At 37.7% G+C, this 20,688-nt stretch overlaps 1 protein-coding gene across 7 annotated transcripts in view; it reads left to right on the top strand.

The window, feature by feature from the left end:
- CUNH3orf22 (chromosome unknown C3orf22 homolog) overlaps positions 1-20,688 on the top strand; it is a 108,188-nt gene that overhangs the window by 70,855 nt on the left and 16,645 nt on the right. For 4 of the 7 annotated variants that reach the window (XM_089521222.1, XM_089521212.1, XM_089521192.1 and 1 more), the window contains 9 exons: positions 498-580; positions 1,483-1,557; positions 2,516-2,648; positions 4,942-5,096; positions 5,560-5,728; positions 8,127-8,194; positions 10,319-10,402; positions 11,148-11,252; positions 16,034-16,103. In XM_089521222.1, coding sequence (XP_089377348.1) covers positions 498-580; positions 1,483-1,557; positions 2,516-2,648; positions 4,942-5,096; positions 5,560-5,728; positions 8,127-8,194; positions 10,319-10,402; positions 11,148-11,252; positions 16,034-16,103 — 942 coding nt within the window. Of the gene's footprint in view, positions 1-497; positions 581-1,482; positions 1,558-2,515; positions 2,649-4,941; positions 5,097-5,559; positions 5,729-8,126; positions 8,195-10,318; positions 10,403-11,147; positions 11,253-15,854; positions 15,913-16,033; positions 16,104-20,688 lie in introns of all 7 variants that reach the window. The other 3 variants (XM_089521250.1, XM_089521243.1, XM_089521232.1) reach the window with 2 other exon arrangements.

Below are 20,688 nucleotides of genomic sequence, written 5' to 3'. Positions count from 1 at the left end.
TCTTCTTAAAGTTACATCCTGTGTCTATGCTGGGAGCAAAGGTTATGTGATAATCTCCTTAGATTTCCATCCTAACCAAGATCTGAAATGGATTTGCAAATCTTGCTTTGGTGTTCACAATTAGCAGTAATCTAGAGATGAAACCAACAAAAGAAAAGGGGGTTCATAGTTGAGGAGGACGTGCACTTCTTTCATTCCCAGCTTGCAAAACATGCACTAGCTAATAATGGTAATGTATTTAATGGGATAAGGAATCCTAAAAATAACAGGAATGTGTTTACTTATGTGTTTGCTGTTCATTTTGAGAAAGCACTGAAAATGCCAGTAATATTTCATGAAAAACACAATGATTTCTTTGACTGTTTTTAAACAGATAACATTCTATACAAAATTATACATAAAATTTAAGTAGATTTTATCATGAAACTTTCACTATGATATTATATTTTAATATGAATTATGTAATATAAATACTGACATTGTGACCTCTTTTCCAGAATCCTATATTTTTGAAAGTCAACCTCAAGATGATCAAGAAAAAATTGATGTGTCTAAATCAATTGAAATGGCAACCTACCTGGTATGTTCTGTCTTGACATTACATTTCTTTACAAAGTAAGCAAGGCTGAACACAGCACTTTGTTCTTGAAGACATGAACTATTAAAATGAATTGCAAGAAACATCAGCTGCAAAGTCTGCCACCCTCTGTTACATGTATGGTAATGCAATGACTCCACAGGGAATTTCTGATTTCAACATTATTTTATATAAATAATTTTTTAAAATTTATATACTGCTTTCCCAACAGATCAAAGCGGTTTACAAAAATGCATAAACAATGACATTAGCAAATATACAACTAAAAATTCATCCCCTTACCTTAACTAAATACAGTTAAATTAATCAAAATACAATTAAATTAATAACATTAAAGTCTATTAAGATATACCCTCAAACCAATATCAAATATACAAATGCAATCACAGCAGCAAAAACTCATTACAATACAAACAAATATAAAATAGATAACAATTAAGACAATACTATCAAATACTATCAGACAATACTATCAAATTATAACAACCACCTTGTACTACTATATCCTCCAGCTGTTGTAATATTAGTTCATGTTGACTTGGAGGCTTCACCGGCGAGCCGACTTTGAGGGGTGCTGCTCCCACCAGTTCCTGCCTCCTTGCAGCTGCGCGTGGTGTTTCTGGCGTTGGGGCTGGATTGCTCTCGTATCCTGGCTGGCTTTTAAAATTAGATTAGGGCCAGTCTACATCAATATTTTATCTTGGAACTGTAATGTCTAGCTCATATGCATGGCATGCAACATCTACATGAATAGATATACAATGAATGTGATTAAGAATTTTTAAAAAGTCTACGTTCTATAACATATATTCTTTATAGCTAGAAATCCATGCATAGTATGTTCAAAATTGAATCTCACCCTGAATATATTTACTGTTCTCTAGGAACCTTACAAGGGTTTTGCCTTCACTGAAGACTTCACATCAGAGTTGCAGGTGTTGCCAAAGAAGAAAGGAAAGGTTAGGCTATATAGTTACCATAGTGTAAGGAAACATGTTCTACACAGTGGATGTAACCTGTACATATAGAAAAAGATACATAACAAATATATGTGTAAAGGAGTGCTTACCTTTCTTTTCTGTTAATGGATACTTTCTTTTTGCCTTACCAATAGCATAAATCCAGTCATTCCTTAAATTGAAAGATAACATAGTTCCCATGCTTAGACAACCACAGAGCCATTACATAAATCTCAGTTCCTTTGTCATTTTAACTTATGTTGTTTAATAGTTATTATTTTAATGTAAATTGTATGAATTTGTAATTATTGTTTCTATAATGTATGCCTCCTGCAGATTTTTATTTATTTATTTTAATTAATCTACAGTGCTTTATAAATAAAGTTTAATAATAATAATAATAGTTGTTGTAGAGATAACATGGAATAACCCCATAAATGTTGTCCCAGGTTGCTTGAAGAGACAATGCAATTCAAAAGTGATATATAGTTAATAAAGCTTATGGCTATGTTAGGCATATTTGGTAAATAAATAATTGTCAAACACCAGAGGGATCTCAAACAAAATGCTATAGGCATATTAATCTAAAAATATTATTCGTTAATCAAAACAGGTCAGCTGTAAACATATTTGGGATGAAAATTTACATATTTGTTTGTGGTTTTGAAAATATGTTAATTCTACTGTTTTTGAAAGTTACCTTGATAGGCAGTGAAAAACAAATAGTAAAGGCTCATTTCCTTGGTGACTGATAATGTATCATTTAATAAACCAAATATCCCACAGTTCCTTCAATAGCTCAGAATGGTATCAACACTAAGTTATATCCAGATTTATTTAAATTTAATTTGTTGAATATTCAGTGTAAAAATAGATAATTCAGCAACTAAAAATATTTCATTAATTTACAATCTTAAATATATATCTATTCTTTTTCCCCCTTTTCTTTATCCAATAGGAGTCCTGGAGATTACCGATAGCTCCTTCAGAGGTCTACTGCTCTCCTTGCACATCAGAAGGATCCCTGAAGATATTTGATTTTCTGCTCCAACCTGTAACCCCCAACTTAGAAGAACAAGATAAAGCGATAAGTAATTGTTTTAAAGGAATTTTTTTGACTAAAGAAATTTAGTAGACAGATTTAGCATGCCCAGAAGAAAAGAGCTGTTTTTTTTTTTTCTTTTCATTTTCCCCTGGGGTTCATTGCTATTTAGTGGAAAGATTTTACCTTGTTGTTTGGTATGTTATTGGAAGAGTTGAAAATGGTATATTTTAAAAAGCATGATTAGTTTGGTGATCAGGGGAAGTTGCCACCATTTTCTTGGTATGGAACAGAAACACCCAGACATGCAACATTTTGTTTGAGATCTCTCTGGTGTTTGACATTTATTTGAATCTGGTAACTGTTATAAGATGTATTATCCACTAAAAGTTCTAATGGGAAAACATACCTGTACAATGTGTTTGAAGAGTTTTACAACAGTCTAGTGTGATCAAGGTAGGGTAGAATTCTACAGACAAGCTTTTAATGACCTTCACTGAATTCTGTGGGGCAAAATAAATAGACTGTAGTCTTAGGACTTTATCACATGGGGGGAAAGCGGGGACAAGCCAGGATTAAAAAGGCATTTTCCCAGCAAAGTCCTGAGATCATGGTGAAGATTTTCAGATGACGTCGCAATTAGAGAGGACCTATCCTAGGAGTAACCAGGGAATAACCAGAGAGGCCTGTCATGTTTTATTTTGACTTTGTATTGTACTTCCTGTTGTACACCGCTTTGATCTAATTTGGAAAAGCGGTATATAAATAAACATTATTATTATTATTATTATTATTATCAGCAACAAATCATTCACAGGGAAATCCCATGAATGATTTGTTGCTGGTTATTCCCTAGTTATTCCCAGGATAAGTCCTCTCTAATCGCAAAGTGTCTTGCTGGTATCTTGGGACTTTGCCAGGAAAATGCCTTTTTAATCCTGGCTTTCCCAGCATGTGATAAAGTCTCATGACACAGAGAAAAACAACCTCACCCAAGCATCACAGTGAGTAAGAACAAATGGCAAATCAAGCCCCCTGACAATAATATCTGTCAATATATCACTGGGCTTTCCCCACATGACAAGTGCAGGAGTCATTCATACCTGTGCTCAAATCAGGTCAAATCAAATCGTACATTTTGGCACAATAGTGAGCCAAGAACAATTGTATTCATAATATGCCCAGTTTCTGCTGTTAGAATGAGACAGGTGTTAGAACATTTGCCTTTTTTTATCCTATTTGTTGAAGAATGTATCAGGCTTCCTGTTTACCTACATCTCTAAGAGGAGTGAAACAGATGGGCAATTAAAGCAGTTTCCAGCCAGTTTCAAGGCAGGGCATTTGTATGGTGCATGCCCCCGAAGAGGTAAAAACTGAAACGAAGCCATGCTCCAGGGCTCAAAACTGGAGGAGACCAGGATTCCCTGCCATAGTGCAGAAAATGTGCATCTTCGCACCTGCATATAAACAATCCAGTGCCAGTGTGGGGCTGCGGCAAAGCAAAAAAATTAAAGTGCAGTAGATCCAATCGATGTAATTACAACATACACAAACCAGACAGTCCAATAAGAGGGTATGGGGTGAAGGGATCATGGGCGGGGGGGGGGGGCCCTCCATGATTGTGCTTTGCCAATGTATCACTTGCACACTGATGCCTTGTACCTGTACTGGCAGAGCATTGTACGTATGACTGTGTGGCTGATCAAAGGGGCAGCCAGCCAATGGGATGGCATCTGAGCAGTACATGAGAGGTAAGTGGATGTTACAGGTGGTGTGTTTGTGCAACATTGCATATGCATTGTGGGGAAGCAACAAAAAAAATTACCCAGTGACATGTCATGAAACGGTCTTCCAATGGGTATTCAGCCAGCCTTGGGAGTGGGCTGTGCGGACAGCAGAGTTTTAACACGCTATTGGAAAAAGCAGGATTGAGCTGCTTTTTCCTGCCTGTCTGCTCTGCCCCTTAGTCACAATATAGGTCAGTGGTTGATAAAACACAGTTAGGTATTATTGGAAACAGAAATGCATGAGACTTTTTGTTGAATATTTACTTTGTTCAAGAAGTGTATTATTTCATTTCAGTCTAACATAGCTTGATTTTCCCTAACCACTAATTTCCTTGATTCATGATGGCCTATGTCCTGTTAATCCTGACTAGACTAGACCCATTGAATCAATTGGTTATACCTATGTGTTGACTGGTTGGATGGTGATTCAGCAATTGATTCAATGGATCTACTGTAGTTGGGATAAACCAACAGGAGTTTTACTCATGTGCATTAAAATGAAGGAGTGGAGAAGTGAGGGGCCTTATTGAAATGATTGTGGTTTTCTTCCCTCAGTGTCTAGAAAAATGATTGTAACAAAGGACATGAAATATGTGCCAGGGCCAAAATCTACTCCACCTACAGAGTGCGAAATACCATTCTTTGGGGTTTCACCATGTTCGTCTCTAGTCCATGAAGAGCTCAGGATTAAAACACAACCTGAGGAACAGGTTTGTATGAGACCTTATATGACTATTTTGAACAGACTGCTAGAGTAGTTGTTTCTTGTTGTGTTCTCACATTTCTTGCTCTTTTTCTCCTTCCTCCTTTATAGCTTCTTTTTGCTTTTCACCTCCCACACTTACTTTTTATCCTTCTCTTTCTTTTCCATAGCTGCAGATATGGCTAGATTAGTTAAGACATTTTACATTTATATAGTGATTTTCTTATAAAACACTGGATCCAGTTCATCTTTTTTGATTTATTTTGATATGTTTGTATTGGGTTTATATAATAATTCTAAGGTTGCCATCTTTTAAGTTATCAGTGAGAAATCACTCTCTCTCTCTCTCTCTCTCTCTCTCTCTCTCTCTCTGTGTGTGTGTGTGTGTGTGTGTGTGTGTGTGTATTTGAAATAAAAGATGGTGCTATATTCTCTTCATGAAATATGATATTGCTTTATTGATTGTTAAGATTTATGAGGCAGTGAATGAAGCATCCACTGTAGAGCCATTACCAGAAAGTCTCCATGAAAAGCAGCATCAAATCAGTGAAGAGATTTCTCCAGAATTACTAGAAATAATGCCAGAGAATGCCCCCACTTCGATCAAAACAAAGACCTTGGAGCCATTATCAGGCATAGGTATTCAAAAAAGTTATTTCTATTTTGCACTTTCATTATATATATTGAAATATTACAAATATTCTTTTGGAAGCAGATGCTGATTTGTTTTCAACCATTAGCATACCTACACATGTTCTTTCCTCAATTGTTGTGATAATGAAGAACATGAAATGTGTATTAGATGTTTAGACCAACACTGTATCTGTACCTCCAACCCTCTGATGTAAGATAAGCTGCAAAACAGTTTGTTCATACTACTCAGAAGTAAGTGTCCAACAAGGTTTTTAATTACACACAACTAGGCATGTGGGAATCCAGGCTTATGATTTTCATATGTGGAGAAGGATAACCTTTTCCAGAGCTTCCCTCTAGATGTCAGCATGGTTACCAAGTTCTCCAGTGCAAGACTGAAGCCAATACACAATTTCGGCAAAAAAACCAACAACAACCCTAAAATCAATTCCAAATTGAGTAACTGAGCATGCCTGTATTGACTTCATTTGTAAAAGAACCAAGCAGAGGGAAGTGCCTGCAGCAGGGGGTTCTATAGATTCCTCTGCGCGCCCCCCCCCCCCAGCAGCTGATGCTACAGGGGGAGGGTATGGCTTTCTGGAGAATATGTTTAGAGTCTGGTGTGACTGCTGGGCAGCGGGAAAGCACCCTTTCTACTTCGTGGTCTCTGCGAATCATACAAATGGATTCTCCTGCACCTGTGCAGTTCAATCCATTTGTATGTATTCTCAGATGACCACTCAAAGAAATGCCGTTACAGGTGAGTAACCTGTCCTTCTCACTTGCCTAGTAGCCATGCCAGTCCCTCCACCACTGGGTGATACCCCCCCTGGAGTATCACCCAGTGCACTCTGCACCCCCACACTGCCTTAGTGACACCACTGAGCTTCACTAGAACTGCATCTGCACTGCAGAAATAATCTGGTTTGACATCACTTTAAGTGTCATTGCTCCATGCTATGGAATTTTTGGAATTATAGTTTTGTGAGATAGTTAATCTCTTCTGTCAGAAAGTTCTGGTGCCACAACAAACTACAATTCCCAGAATACCATAGCATGGAGCCATGGCAGTTAAAGAGGTGCCAAACCAGATTATTTCTGCAGTGCGGATGCAGCCTAGGTTGCAAAGGGAATTTATAGCACATTTAAGACTGGGTGAAGCAGATGGCTTGAAGGTACAAAGTGAGCAGGTCTACGGTGACTGCATGTCCCACTATGAAAGTGGACTGCCTCCACCACACCCAAACTGCACTGCCAAGAGCTGCTCCTTTTTATTCTAGTCTAAAAGATCAGAGCACAACCTTGGTGTGGCTTCTACCAGCATTAGAGACATGTGTTGTATAAACAGCACACCTCCCATGCAGCCAGAAGCTACTTCTTTTGGCCTGTGTGTTTCAGGCCTGAGTCATACTGATCCAGACTAAAACGGCTATGTCCTTGAATTCTCTCACTAGGCTGTTTGAACTCTGTCCCCTTCTTTAGATACTTGCTCTCCTCCCCTCTTTAGATAATTTTCCAAAGTGCTATTTATACTTCAGCAAATACTTTGTTTCCCAACCCAGCTGATCCCTCCACTTTGTGCATAGGTGGTGCTATTATGTCTATACAGTTGGCCCTTCTTATACACGGATTTTTTATACACGGATTTAAGCATACACGGTTTGAAAATGTTCCAAAAAAGTATAAATTTACTTTGATGATCCATTTTTTATTAGGGACACCATTTTGCTATGTTATTATACTTAATGGGACTTGAGCATACACGGATTTTGTTATACACGGGGGATCTTGGAACCAAACCCCAGCGTATAACAAGGATCCACTGTATAAACTGGTGTTCACAGCCTAAACACCAGAAATAAAAGACATTATGTGTTCTATAGAGTTAAGTAAGCTTTAGTGTTAACCATCATTCAGTGTACGTTACATTTTGCAATAGAGCATGTTATGTCAGTCCAACATAATCAGGTAATAGCATATTTTATCTTGGTAAGAGTAATAATTATTTAGATTGCATTTTTTAAAAATCATTTTTTCAAATTCATTTGCCATTTTCACTAAGAAAATAAATTTGGTACCACAAACAGAAAGAAAATAGCTGCTACACTATTTTAGAGTGCTTGCACAGCTACTACTGGAAAAGTTTGCTTAACTGCATAGTGAGTAGGTTTGGTAGCAGTTTTTGTACTTTCATTGGCACACAAGCTTCCATGTGGAAGTACATTTTCAAGTTGATTTCATTTTTTTCATTTAGTACGTAAATGTGAAATATAAAATAGCACTGCTGTGAAAACAGCACATCTGTGTACATAACTTCTTACCAACACAGAAATGGTATACACAGATTTAATCCTTTGTTTTCAGAATCATGATACATGAGAGGCTTTTAAAAATCTTTTTATAGATTCTGATGTTTATGAAAATGAAGAAGAAAAGTATCCTAGTACAGAAAGACAAACCAGGAGTGTCAAGGTATCCTATTTAATACTGAGGTTAACAATATTTAAACCTCATTGGTTTCATAACTAAGAGCCTTTCAGACAAGACAAAAGTCTCTGAAAGCTACAGATTTTGTTTCTGTACAAACCAGTTTTATTTTGAAAAGCTCCATGATGTTTTTACAATCCAGAGGTATTCCAAGGGAACTCTGGGCATTATCAAAGACTTTTCATTCCCACTCCCAAGGTCAGTTTAAATTGACTCAGTATTTCCCAAAATGAAATGCACCTCTCTGTGGTTGTGTTATACCAGGAAACAGTTTTTTGGCACTGCCAAAAAAAACAGTTATTATTCCCAGGACCCAGATTCAATAGAAATAAAGCAAGGGAAAGAGGAATGCTAGCAACAGAATGATGATAATGCTTAACTAGTGTGTTATTGCTAAATTATTTTAACACTTTGACAATAATTCCTGAATAAAAGGGCTCAGTGGAATGGGTGAAAATCAATTTCTGAAGCATTGCCTGAGTGTAGATGTGACCCATTATCAGTGGGAGGGAGAGGATGAAGAACACAGTGGAGAGGGAATGAGGGAAATCTGGGATATTTCAAAAAAGTTTGTATGCAAAACAATGACTATGAGATTATTGGATGGTGAAAAGGACATCCTGTCCTGTCCTTTCTCTGTCCTTTCCTTGTCCTTGTCCTGTCCTTCCTGCATTATCATGGAAAGGACTTTCACATGACGTTGTGCCAATCCTGCCATTGTCCTATCCGGGAAATACAAATGACAACAATCAAGCAAAAGACTTTCATATGATGTTGCACTGATCCTGTTATTGTCCCATGAGTGAAGTGGAATTATCCTCTCATTTCCTGTCATTTTGTATTAATGGAAGAACCCATTAATACAATTGCACTTCACTGATGGGACAATGACTGGATGAGTGCAACATGTGTGAATTTCTTTCGTGTGATCGTGGTTACAGATGGAATAAGGGAGGGAGACAGACCCTCTCCTGTCCCCATCCCTGTGCAATAATCTCCTTTGCAAGTAAAATCAAAACAAAAAGAATCATAGAATCATAGAAAAAGAACTGGAAAGTTTCAATACCGTAACTCCCATTGAAATCCATGAATTCTGGAGGTGCTTTATTTTGCCAAAGCATGCCCTAAATTGTTGTTTATCTTGAATACACTGGGCTTATTATTTTAAAGTTTTTTTTAAAAAAGCTTTTAATAATTTATGGCAGGCAAGCAAATTTGTGAGATTTGTTCAGAATAAATTAAGAGATACTCTCCAGGTTTCACCATTCAGAAAAGTGCTAAGAATAAGATCACACACATTGTGAAGAAAGGCAGCTCCCCCTTTGATTTAATGGCCTTTGCTTTGTTGATCAGTCAATTGAAGCAATGTGAGGGAAACAATCAAATTAAAATGCGGCTTTGAAAAAAGGTTAGATGGACTCAAGAGATGGGTGTGTTGTGCTCCTGATATCCAGATCTTGACTTCAGAAATCTGGAAGTGCATGGAATTATCCCCATAACACTACAGCTCTGCCATGTGCCTACCTCTATAGCAGATGTAGCACAGCAATAGTAGATCCCTTGGTTCTTCTTAGCAAGCACTCAGGCCTAGGTCAGGTTTTATGTGCACCTATGGGAAACTAATGGGTAGGGAAATGTATCCAGCCCTTACCTAAGGTTTGAGAGGCCTGTGCCCAACCTTTGGCCCACCAGATGTTTTGGACTTCAGCTCCCATAATTTCTGACTGTTGATTAAGTTGGCTGGGGCTTCTGGGATCTGAAGTCTAAAACAAATGGAATACCAAAGGTTGGGAACCACTGGGCCTGTGGATTTCCTTATTTTATTATTTGTCTATTTTACTGCAGTCTGAGTGATGTAATGATGGGGGGGTGTCCTATCTTCTCTGTATTACTTTTAAATCAGTTAACCCAACTGTGGCATTGGCATATTGTATAATTAACCATGCAATAGAGAGGTGGTTCTGAGCATTCAGTTATGGTAGATAGATCATTATTGGTTACACAGTTAAGGTGGCAAACATAATTGATGGCACACTTCATTCATTTTATCATATATATGGTCAGTTGTAACGTGAGTATGACTTTTGGTTCTCTATTTTGATCATTTAGTTTGGTACATGGAGCTCTCGTCTTGAAGAAAAAGCTGCACCCTTGGACTCAGTTGAAGTTCAGGAAATAAAGACATTCTCTGAGGTTTATTTATGTTTATGTATTTGTCCATCTCAGTCCTAGATGAAGAGAAATTTCCCTGTACTAGATATTTTAGAAGGCTAAATACACTCACTTCCATCAGTAGCAGTTATTTTATGCTTACACCAGTTGACTTCTAAACCCTGGTGTTGACCCTTAGGATGATATTGGTGCAAAATTTACAGTATGAATGCTGCTATTTACTGTGGCAAATTGTCTCCTGTGACTGAAGCCATTTCTTGTTCCTGTCCTGTGATTATAATAATGTCCCAATGATGTTCAGTTATTAAACTGTACTGCCTTCTACTGGGACTGATTTTCCAGATTCTATCTATTTATTTATTCACAGTATTTATACTTCGCTCTTCAGCCCTAAAGGCTCTCAAAGCAGCTTACAATTATTATTTTTAATTAGAATGAGCTTCAGTGGACAGTGATAAGTACTAGTTTCTGAGTGAACGCTACAGTCACTTCTAATATTCTTACAAGCAATGGTGCTTGTCAGGGGAGGACTTGAGGAAGAAATCCATGATCCCACTCAGCAGAATGAGCAGGAGGGCTCCCAGATGTGGCACAGCTAGCTTAAAATATATTGAAATTAGTTAAGTTAGTTAACTAATCATCTAAAGAGTCCCTATACCAATGTCTAAATGTCTCAGTTTGCACCAATGTCTATAGAGACATATGTTTGCATTAGATGTTGTTATGCAATATAATATATCACATATTACATCTGTGATATGTTTAGAAACATGTATCCAGAGAGCGCATCCGGAAAAAGCTCAGAATGGAAAGGATGGTCCTGAAAAGGATGCGGACACCAAAACGTGCAAAAATAATTTCAGTGCCAAAGGTACTCCTTTTTCTGTTGATAAATAAAACCGTATCCTTGATTTTTACAACTTTATTTCAGTTGTTTCTCATTTGGCTAGAGGTAAAAGAAAGTTTGTTTTTTAATTTCCATATTAATTTTATATGGAAAAAAATCTCCTCTAGATTTGAGTACTTCAAATAATACACTAACATTGCTTTTATGCATTGACAATTTGGAGTGGGAAAGGTGAGATATTTTAGTACTGCCTCTAAAAACAACAACAGAAATACCAGTTTATAACACATAAATGAACATGTGCATTGTAGGCAATAATATCCCAATGGTATTGGCTCTAAGTCACTGGATACTTAAAGCTACAGTCCCACCACTGTATCCGTGGGATCGATAACCACAGTTTCACTTACCCATGTCTGGAAAAAATGTCTAGGCATCTGGAGATCCTCTAGTATGGTCAACTGGGAGAGATGTAGCATTCACTATTATCTACATTTTTCACTATCTTTGGTAAATCTGGGAACATAGCTCACACAGATACGGGGGGTCATAATGTATTGATAGTCATTAGGCAGAATGTTTTTTCAAAGTATCTGAGCAGAAGAAACATCAAAAACACAATATTCTTTCTGGAAATTAACAATGAGAATTTCCTTTTGTTTTACCACTGTTGTTACGTTTCAGGTTCTGTGGAGACATTTCTATCATTAGCTCAATTCTGAGCAGGGAAACTGATAAGACAGGGGAGTATGGGATACAGAGAAAGGTAAATCAGGTGTTAGGAAGGAATCTTCCAGATCTCTACTGAAATGCTTAAGTAGAGGTGAATCAAAATTGGAACAGGTTGAATTCAGACTTTACACATTTAGAGTGAAGGTAGAACTTTGCTTTAATGCTGCTTTAGCTTTAGTGTGTGGGTGTGTTGGTGTGTATGAGCCTTGAAGTCACCTGTCAATTTATGGCAACCACATTAATTTCTTAGGATTTTCTTAGGCAAAGAATTCTCAGAGGTGGTTTGCCATTGCCTTCCTCTGAAATATGACATGTAACTATATTTGATTAGCTAGATACCTTTATGAAGGAGATTATTCAGATGAGGGCTCAATTTGGTTTTATCATTATATACCCAGATTTCCTCATTCCAAATCTAATTCATTCATTCCCTCATCTCTGTTGTATAACTCTTCTGTGTATTGCCTCCAGCGTCTTTTTATTTCTTCCTCTTCTTGTATTATGTTCTTTTTTTCTCCGTACAACATCCCTGCCCTCAGTTTGAACTTGGCTTTTATTTCTCAGTTTTTTTTTTAAATAGAGGTCTCTCATTCTTCCCTTTCTGTTGTTGTCTTCTATTTCTCTGCATTGGTCATTGTAGTATTTCTCCTTATCACTCCATGTCAGACGTTGGACAGTTGTGTTTATACTTCTGGCTTTGTTCCTATCTCCCTTTGCTTTTGCTTTTCTTCTTTCTTTTATTGCATGAAGTGTTTCATCTGTCATCATGGTTTCTTGTATTCTTTTTGGCCACTGTTAGTGTTTTCTTGCATTCATTGAACTGCTACAGTGCCTACAGACAGATGCAACATCAGTGCTAACTGAAATATGCCAACAAATATGGAAAAGAAAGTGGTGGCCAAGAGACCAGAAACACTCAATATACATAACGATTCACAAGAAAAAAGACTGCAGCAACTATAGGACAATAGCTCTAATCTCAAAGCAAAATAATGCTCAAAATTCTTCAGCATAGACTCGAGCCATACATGGAGAGAGAAATCCCAGATGTTCAAGCAGGATTCAGAAAAGGAAGGGGGGGCTCTAGGCACCATATTGCAAACATATGATGGCTAATGGAGTGCACCAAAGAATTAAAAAAAATTGCATGTGTTTCATAAACTACAACAAAGCATTTGATTTTATAGATCACGAAAAGCTATGGAAGGCAATCAAAGACATGGGGGTGCCATTACATGTGATAGTCCTAATGAAGAATCTCTACTAAGGACAAGAGGCCACCATCAGAAAGAATTCGGGGAAACAGAGTGGTTCCCAATAGGCAAAGGGGTCAGGCAAGGCTGCATCCTATCAGCTTACGTGTTTAACATATATGCTGAAAACATAATAAGAAAAACAGAATTAGAATCAGAAAAAAGAGTTAAGAAGAAGCAGCATTAACAATCTAATATATGCGGACGATACCATATTATTAGCAGAAGACATACAGGAATTAAAACAGTTAATAAGGAAGGTCAAAGATGAAAGTACAAAGGCAGGTCTGATGCCGAACATAAAGAAAACAAAAATAAAGACCACAGAAGAAATAACAAATTCAATCTAGACAACGAGGGAATTGAAATAGTTAAAGAACTCCCATATCTAGGCTCAAACACTGACCAGAATGGATACTGCAGTCAAGAAATAAGAAGACTAGGAATGGGAGGAGCAGCTATGAAAGAACTGGAAAAGATACTGAAGAACAAAGACTTGTTGGTCTAAACAACTGAGCACTAGAGCACTCAATTGTCTTTGACAGAGAGGCAGGGTAAAAATAAAGCTTTTATTATTTATTATTATTTATTAGAGTTATGATCATCCAGGTCATTGTGTTCCCAATTACCATGTACGGATGTGAGAGCTGGACAGTAAATGAGCAGACAGAAAGAAAATCAACTTATTTGAAATGTGATGCTGGAGAAAAGTGCTTGGGATACCATGGACAGCCAAAAAGACAAACAAATGGGTTTTTTAATTGTTCAGACCAGGGCTCTCCTTGAAAGCTAAGATGATCAAATTGAAAGTGTTATACTTTGGCCACATAATGAGAAGGCAGTGGATCACTAGAATAAACAATAATGCTAGGAAAGGTAGAGGGTAGAAGAAAGAGAGGAAGACCATAAACCAGATCTTGTTTTTCCACTAAAGCCTACCGTACAAAGTTCCTTTTCTGTTCTTGTTGATGACATCTCTATTCGGCTTGTGCAGGAAGCCTGTAGTCTTGGTTTCATTTTTTATTCTTCCCTGTCATGTAGCCTCCAGATTCAGGCCATAGCCAAGGCATGCAGATTCTTTCTCTATAATATTGCTAAAATCCAACAATTTCTTTCATTTTCAAGATTCTGGTCCATGCCCTAGTGGTCCTGCAACTGGATTTTTGTCACCTTCTTCTGGCAGAGCTTCCTCTTTTTCACCCCCATCCTTTTATTTCTGTCCAGCATTCATCTGCATGCATTATCACACCTGCTTACCACTTCAGTCATATCTCTCCTCATTTTCATCCCTCCACTGGCTCCCCCTCCCTTTCTGTATTTGGTATAAGCTTCTGTTGATGACTTTTAAAGCCCTGCATGGGCTGGTCCCTCCTTATTTATCGGAGCTTCTTTCTCCTTACCTTCCCACTTGTGCCCTCTGTTCTGGTAGTCAAGGTCTGCTGTCCCAACCAAGGATTTTCACAGCCCCATCCCAGATCCGTCCCTTTTCACTTGCTGCCCCTCACTCCTGGAACCTCCTTCCCCCATGAGCATGGGTCATCACCTCTTTAACCAGCTTCAAAACTGAGTTAAAGACAATACTGTTCAGGGAAGCATTCCCAGACATTACATGATTGTTATTTTTTTTAAAATTTGTTGTCTGCCATTATTGAATGTTAACATATACTAATACGTATTATATTTAATTATTTTTGTAGAATGTATGCCATAAGCAGGTTCATTGTATCTATTTTAATTGATTGTATGTACAGCACTCTGTAAATTTACAGTGCTATATAAAAAGATTAATAATAATAATAATAATAATAATAATAATAATAATAATAAATAGACAGACTCAATCAGGGGAGTTTGCAGGATCTGGGCAAGGCAGTGGAAGATAGCGATTCTTGGAGATGTCTCATCCACAGGGTCACCATGAGTCGGAACTGACTCGAGGGCAGCTAATAGTAACAACAAATCCAGATTTCATTGGTTGCAGGCATTTTGCATGCTATTGCATGGAATTGTAAGCTGTCACATGAAGTCACGTTGTGTACTCTGCAGGCTATGGATTTTTTGAAAGGTTTGGTGCAGAAATGTGGCCTGGCTGTACTCATGCTGCCTGTGGTACTAACCACTTCTGACCTGACAACTTCCCCAAATTGCAAATTGGACTCCATGCTGAAAAATCCCAAGCCTATATATCTAGCTGTGATCAATGCAAGAAGAAAGGGTGGTGTGAAACCTGCAGTTTGAGGGGAAAAAGCCATTATTAACAGATGCCTTAACCATATGCTTCCTGCACCAAGGAACAATGCAAATGATAATAAGTGTCTTTGTACTGCACACAAGCCTGAAGCTATAGAACTAGGGTTGTTACAGGACAGAATGGAGCATGACTAGCCAGTGCCTTGAACATTTCTGTTCCAAATACTGGAGTTACAAGCAGTGTGGAACCACAGTTGTCTTTTGTTTGAAACTCACATTTGGAACCTGTTTCCGCACCCTGATTAAAAGGAGCATAATGAGATCCAATTCAGATATGCTACTACATCATTCTTAGTGAAAATAAATGGATTTGTGTGGTGGTGGTGGGGCACTGAAGGACATACATCTGATGTCACACAAGTTAATTTCCCCTTTCCTCTCTTTTCCCTAGAAACTCCCATGCCTGCATCTCCTCTACAAATTCTCCCAGGTCCCAGAGCAGTTTGGTGGTATGTGGGAGGCTACAGAGGGTGAATAATCTATTCCACCAGTGGTGTCTACTCCATTGGTGGTTTGAGTTGCATGAGATTCATTGCAGGAAAATAACTTTCCTTTCCTTTTATCTATCAGAGTGCTATGCGATCAAGAAAAGTCACATATACCTCCTATGCTCGATCATCCCAGTCAGTTATTTCTGTTGGTAAGATCATTATTTTGAAATTAGATTGAATTTCGTTTGTGGAAAAAGAAGGAAGTGGGACATTAAAAATAATTTTTCATAGTAAGTAAGTAGGAGGTTTATTTCAAAAATAATTAATATTCTGTATAAAATAAAGCTCATACTAGTAGAAATTATCTTTGTGAAATGAATATTGTATTTAATGAATATTTCTTCATTTTATGAAAATCATATAATGCAATTAAGACATACTTAATATCCTGATTCTTTTCACCACCCCACTGTGGTCTCAACTTATTGGTTAATAATGATTATTTTTACATAGATAAGTTTCTTCTTCATGGTCCCTGTGATTCATCCAAACAGGTTAACTGCACCTGCATAGTGTCTCATTCTGCACTTTCTAGATCTATTATGTAAATATTTTGGAAGTAGCCTAGCCCATTCTTCACACACCCCAATAGTGCACTTCCCACCTAAACCCTCACTTCCTTTTTGTCTTCTGCTGCAGCAGTATCAATTAGATGCCTTCTGAGTGTCCTTGCTGTTTTTCTGATTGACCTCTCTTGACTGATTTGGATTTGGACTTCGTTTTCAAATTTCTCTGCATTTTAGTTTGGCTTCTTGGTTCATATTGTCATTGTCTTTCTGGTCTAACCTACCTCGTTCTATCGATTCCTTGCTTGGTTTCCCCCTTGCCCAGTAATCCTGCCTGGCTGGAGTCTACAATTTTATGACCTCTTCATCATCATTTAAATGTTGTGTCCCCTGCAGAGGAAAGAGCAGAGAAAGAAGGGCACTCCAAGTGCCTTATTTGTTTAGGAAAAGAGCACAATGTGGCTGCCTGTTCCCATTGTTGGACCTTCACTCCGCAGGCCCATCAAAATTGTGCCTTGGGCCTGTAAGTTCTCTTGTGGGACAATGCTCTCAAAGTTCCTGATACATCAGCACAGAACAAAGTGATTCATGTCACTTCAGTATCAAATCACGAAGCCTCGGTTTAAAACCTTACCTCGGATACAGTTGGTATTGATGACACTGAGTTACTTGATACAGATTGCCTTGAAAAGTATTCTCATGGAAACAGCTTCTGACTCTTCAAGGTGCCCTTCAGTGGAAAGACTTGCTTTGGATTCAACAACCAAGCATAGAGTTGCTTTGTCACTGGCAACATTGCTGAAAATGTCAACCAAATCCACACCTGCTCACTGCCCTGCTTGAGCTCATGTTCCACCAACTCCAGGCGAATCCCTAGAAGAAGTATCTGAATCAGTCTCTGACCAATATCAGTGATCTTGGAAGAAACACCAAGAAGCGGAAATGAGCCAATACTGACCAACCATCTGAGGCGTTCATTCCAATTGTTATTGCTTTGCCTCAACCAAAGAAAACACACCCCAGGGGACACACTGTAGTTGCTTTGTCACCAGATGGATCTCATGATCTAGAAATGGTTTATACAGCTTCAGATGGAGAGATTACTCCAGATGGAGACACTACTTCACCTCCTGAGATAGCCCACAGGTAGCTGATTCCTGCCAAACCTTCCATCATTTCCATCTTCTCCAAGAGCAGCTATACTACAAAAGCCACCCCTAATGAAGAAACATCCTTCAACTCCTAAAAAACCATTGTAGAAAATGCCTTCATCCTCTTCTTTTTCTTCTTCCTCCAGCTCACCCGAGTCTTGGTCCTATAGCTGTCATAGCACTGTTGACGTGGTACTCAGTCACATAGGATGCTTATAGAGAAGGTTCTTCTCTAAAACATAGAGAAGAAAAGGTAGAGAAGATTTTTATCTTCAATACTATCATTGGGATTCTCCATGCAGGTACTCTGACTTATCATCTCCTGAATATTACTTTACCTAGAGCCTATAGATGCCAGTGGCAGAGCAATATGAATATATGAAATTACCCATCTCATAGATACTGACATGCTTCTTGTCCTTCAGTTAAGCCCCCTTTGGTACCGATGCACTCTAGATCCCCTGGTCAGCAGGTGTGTCCTAGTTCATGAAATCTCTTGCCATATAAGCTTAAATCCTATAAATGAACATGATATTTACCTGTAACTATGGGTCTTCAAGTGGTCATCAATGAAATCACACAGATGGGTTAACTGTGCCTGTGCAGTGCACTGTTTGGAACCACTCCCTGTGTGCCCTGGTTGGATAGGAAGAGGTGATATATGTGATAGATATAGATATATATACTGATATGTGAATCACACATAATCCACCTGCTCTGGTATCTGCCAAGTATTCTTTCTATAAATTTTTTCACACTAGCAGATTTTTAGGTGGAAAATAATATGCACAGTAATACAAGACAGAGTAATGAAAATCTAGTAATATGTATTTGTAGATACAAACATGTGTCACTTCTCCTTCATTTGCATCTCTTTCATCTTCATCATCAATTACGTTCTAAACTAAAACAATATTTTCTACAGGCAATATCCATAAATATCTTCATAAATTTCAATCTTCCCTGATCAGTCACAGACAAGGCAGTCCAGAATTGTGAGGATGTTGTTCTTATGAAACAGGGGGAAATCTGGTACCTTCAGATTTTGTCCTGGATTTTGCTGACATGCCTACTTGATTACACTGTCAATTACATCAGTGCTTTCAGCCTTAGAAAAATGCTTTTGTGTACAGTTGTGTAAAGTTACCTTAATTAACCAGTAGGTGGAGTACAGGCTGCACTGTTTTTGAAAAATGAATTTTTTGAAAACCTTTACTTCTTGAATATGGTTAAATCTAATGCTAATTCTTTTATTCAAGACTTGTCTTCTCTGCTGACTGTTTTATTAGTCCTAAGAATTTGGGCCACTAGAAATGTAACTGTAGGATACTATTTCAGTCAACTCCAACTTTTATGGTGATGCTGTCATAGGGTTTACTCAGCAAGAATCATTCATAGTTTTGTCATTGCCTTCCTGTAAGGCTGAAAGCGTGTGACTTGCCCAAGGTCATTCGGTGGTTTTCGATGGCTAAGGAGAGATTCAAACCCAGAGCTCCCAGAAGTCTAGTCTAATGTTCAAAACACTACACCATGCTGGCTCCCCACTACTTTCATTAAGGTCCAAGTCTGAGACTGCTTTAACTCCCCTGGCTCAGTGCTAGAGAATCCTGGGACTTGTAGGCTATTGTGGCACCAGAGGTCTCTAACTGATAAGGCTAAATGTCTCACAAAACTACAGTTGTTCTCAGAATTCCCTAGCATTGAGCCAGGGCAGTTAAAGCAGTGTCAAAATTGATTATTTCTGCAGTATGTTTTGGACCTAAGATCAGCTAAACATCACCAAAGGAGTGAAGTGAGAGCATCATAAAAATTTCATCAGAATGTTTCATCTGGCTAGATGTCAAGGAAAAATGGAAGGAAGAGGGAAAGCATATGGCTGTACACAAGGAAAAGGGAGAAGTCTCTAAAATAGCAGTTTGGTTACTGTCATGGAGAGAGATAATTTTGCTAGTTCTCCTTGCTTTCTGTGAATCATATGCATGCTTCCACACTGCAGGTGTGTGACATAGCAGGCAGCAGCCAGCTGCCAAAGATTAAAACTAATTTTAACATGGTAAATGAAATACCTATTTGTGTCATGCATTATTTTGACATCTTGTAACTCTAAGAGGGCTTGTGAGAGAGAGAAAAAGAAAGAAATTGTTGATATCCACAATACAATGAATAAGACTTATAGGTACCATTTTAGAAGCATTATACCATATCTCTCCAATAACTTAAAGTCACTCATTTTGGCCAGATCTTAAATTTATTAGCTACATTAGTTATCTTTGGGACTCTTTATCTACCTTCTTTTCCAAAACAAAGAAAGCTCTTTGAGGAGTTACTAATAATACTGGACTTAAATATTCACTTTCTGTCTTTCTTTCTTTCTTTCTTTCTTTCTTAGTGAAAAAGGGAAAATACAGGATGTTTTCTACCTGCTGGAGAAGATTACATGCACTTTTGTATATTTTTCACTATTTTCTACATTTAGGGCTATTTTGTGAAATCTTAATGGAGGATTTTAACACAAAAATCATTGTTTTTGTTTATGCTGTTTTTGCACAAACATCCACTATTTTATATACAGTATAATATGTCTTCATGAAATTTTTGCAAAAAAGGCTCCACAAGTCTTCCAGTAGTTGACATTTTTTCCTAATACACCTCTTTTTCCTTGAAATCAAGAATATTTGAGAATATATGCATGAACAGTCATGGTTTAACATCAAGATACCCTTTATCTTTCAGAAAGAAAGAAAAAAAATATATATGAAAATATTACTTTAATCTCGAAAGACCACCAATCCCTACCTAGTTTATGCATGAAGCCCTTCTGTTTTTCCTTATATCCTTCCCCTTCTAAATGGAGTAGCTCATTAATGACTGAAGTACATACTATCACTCTAGTCTATAACCTCCAGATTTAGGAAGGTATTCTATTATTCTGAATACCAGACTCTATTAAAACCCTACTTTGTTCTGGGAGCTAACAACATCATGCATTAATGCCATGCTGCAGTGAAACCAATTTTGCCATTGTGATGTAGCATAAAGTACATCATGTTTAATGACATTTGTGTAAACAAAGGTCT

This window comes from Sceloporus occidentalis, unplaced genomic scaffold, assembly GCF_023333645.1.
Source record: "Sceloporus occidentalis isolate IW3139 unplaced genomic scaffold, rSceOcc1.0.p SCAF_1, whole genome shotgun sequence".
NCBI classification, from domain to species: domain Eukaryota; kingdom Metazoa; phylum Chordata; class Lepidosauria; order Squamata; family Phrynosomatidae; genus Sceloporus; species Sceloporus occidentalis.
The sequence above is the reverse complement of the archived record's forward strand: the minus strand, read 5'-3'. Positions and strand labels throughout refer to the sequence as shown.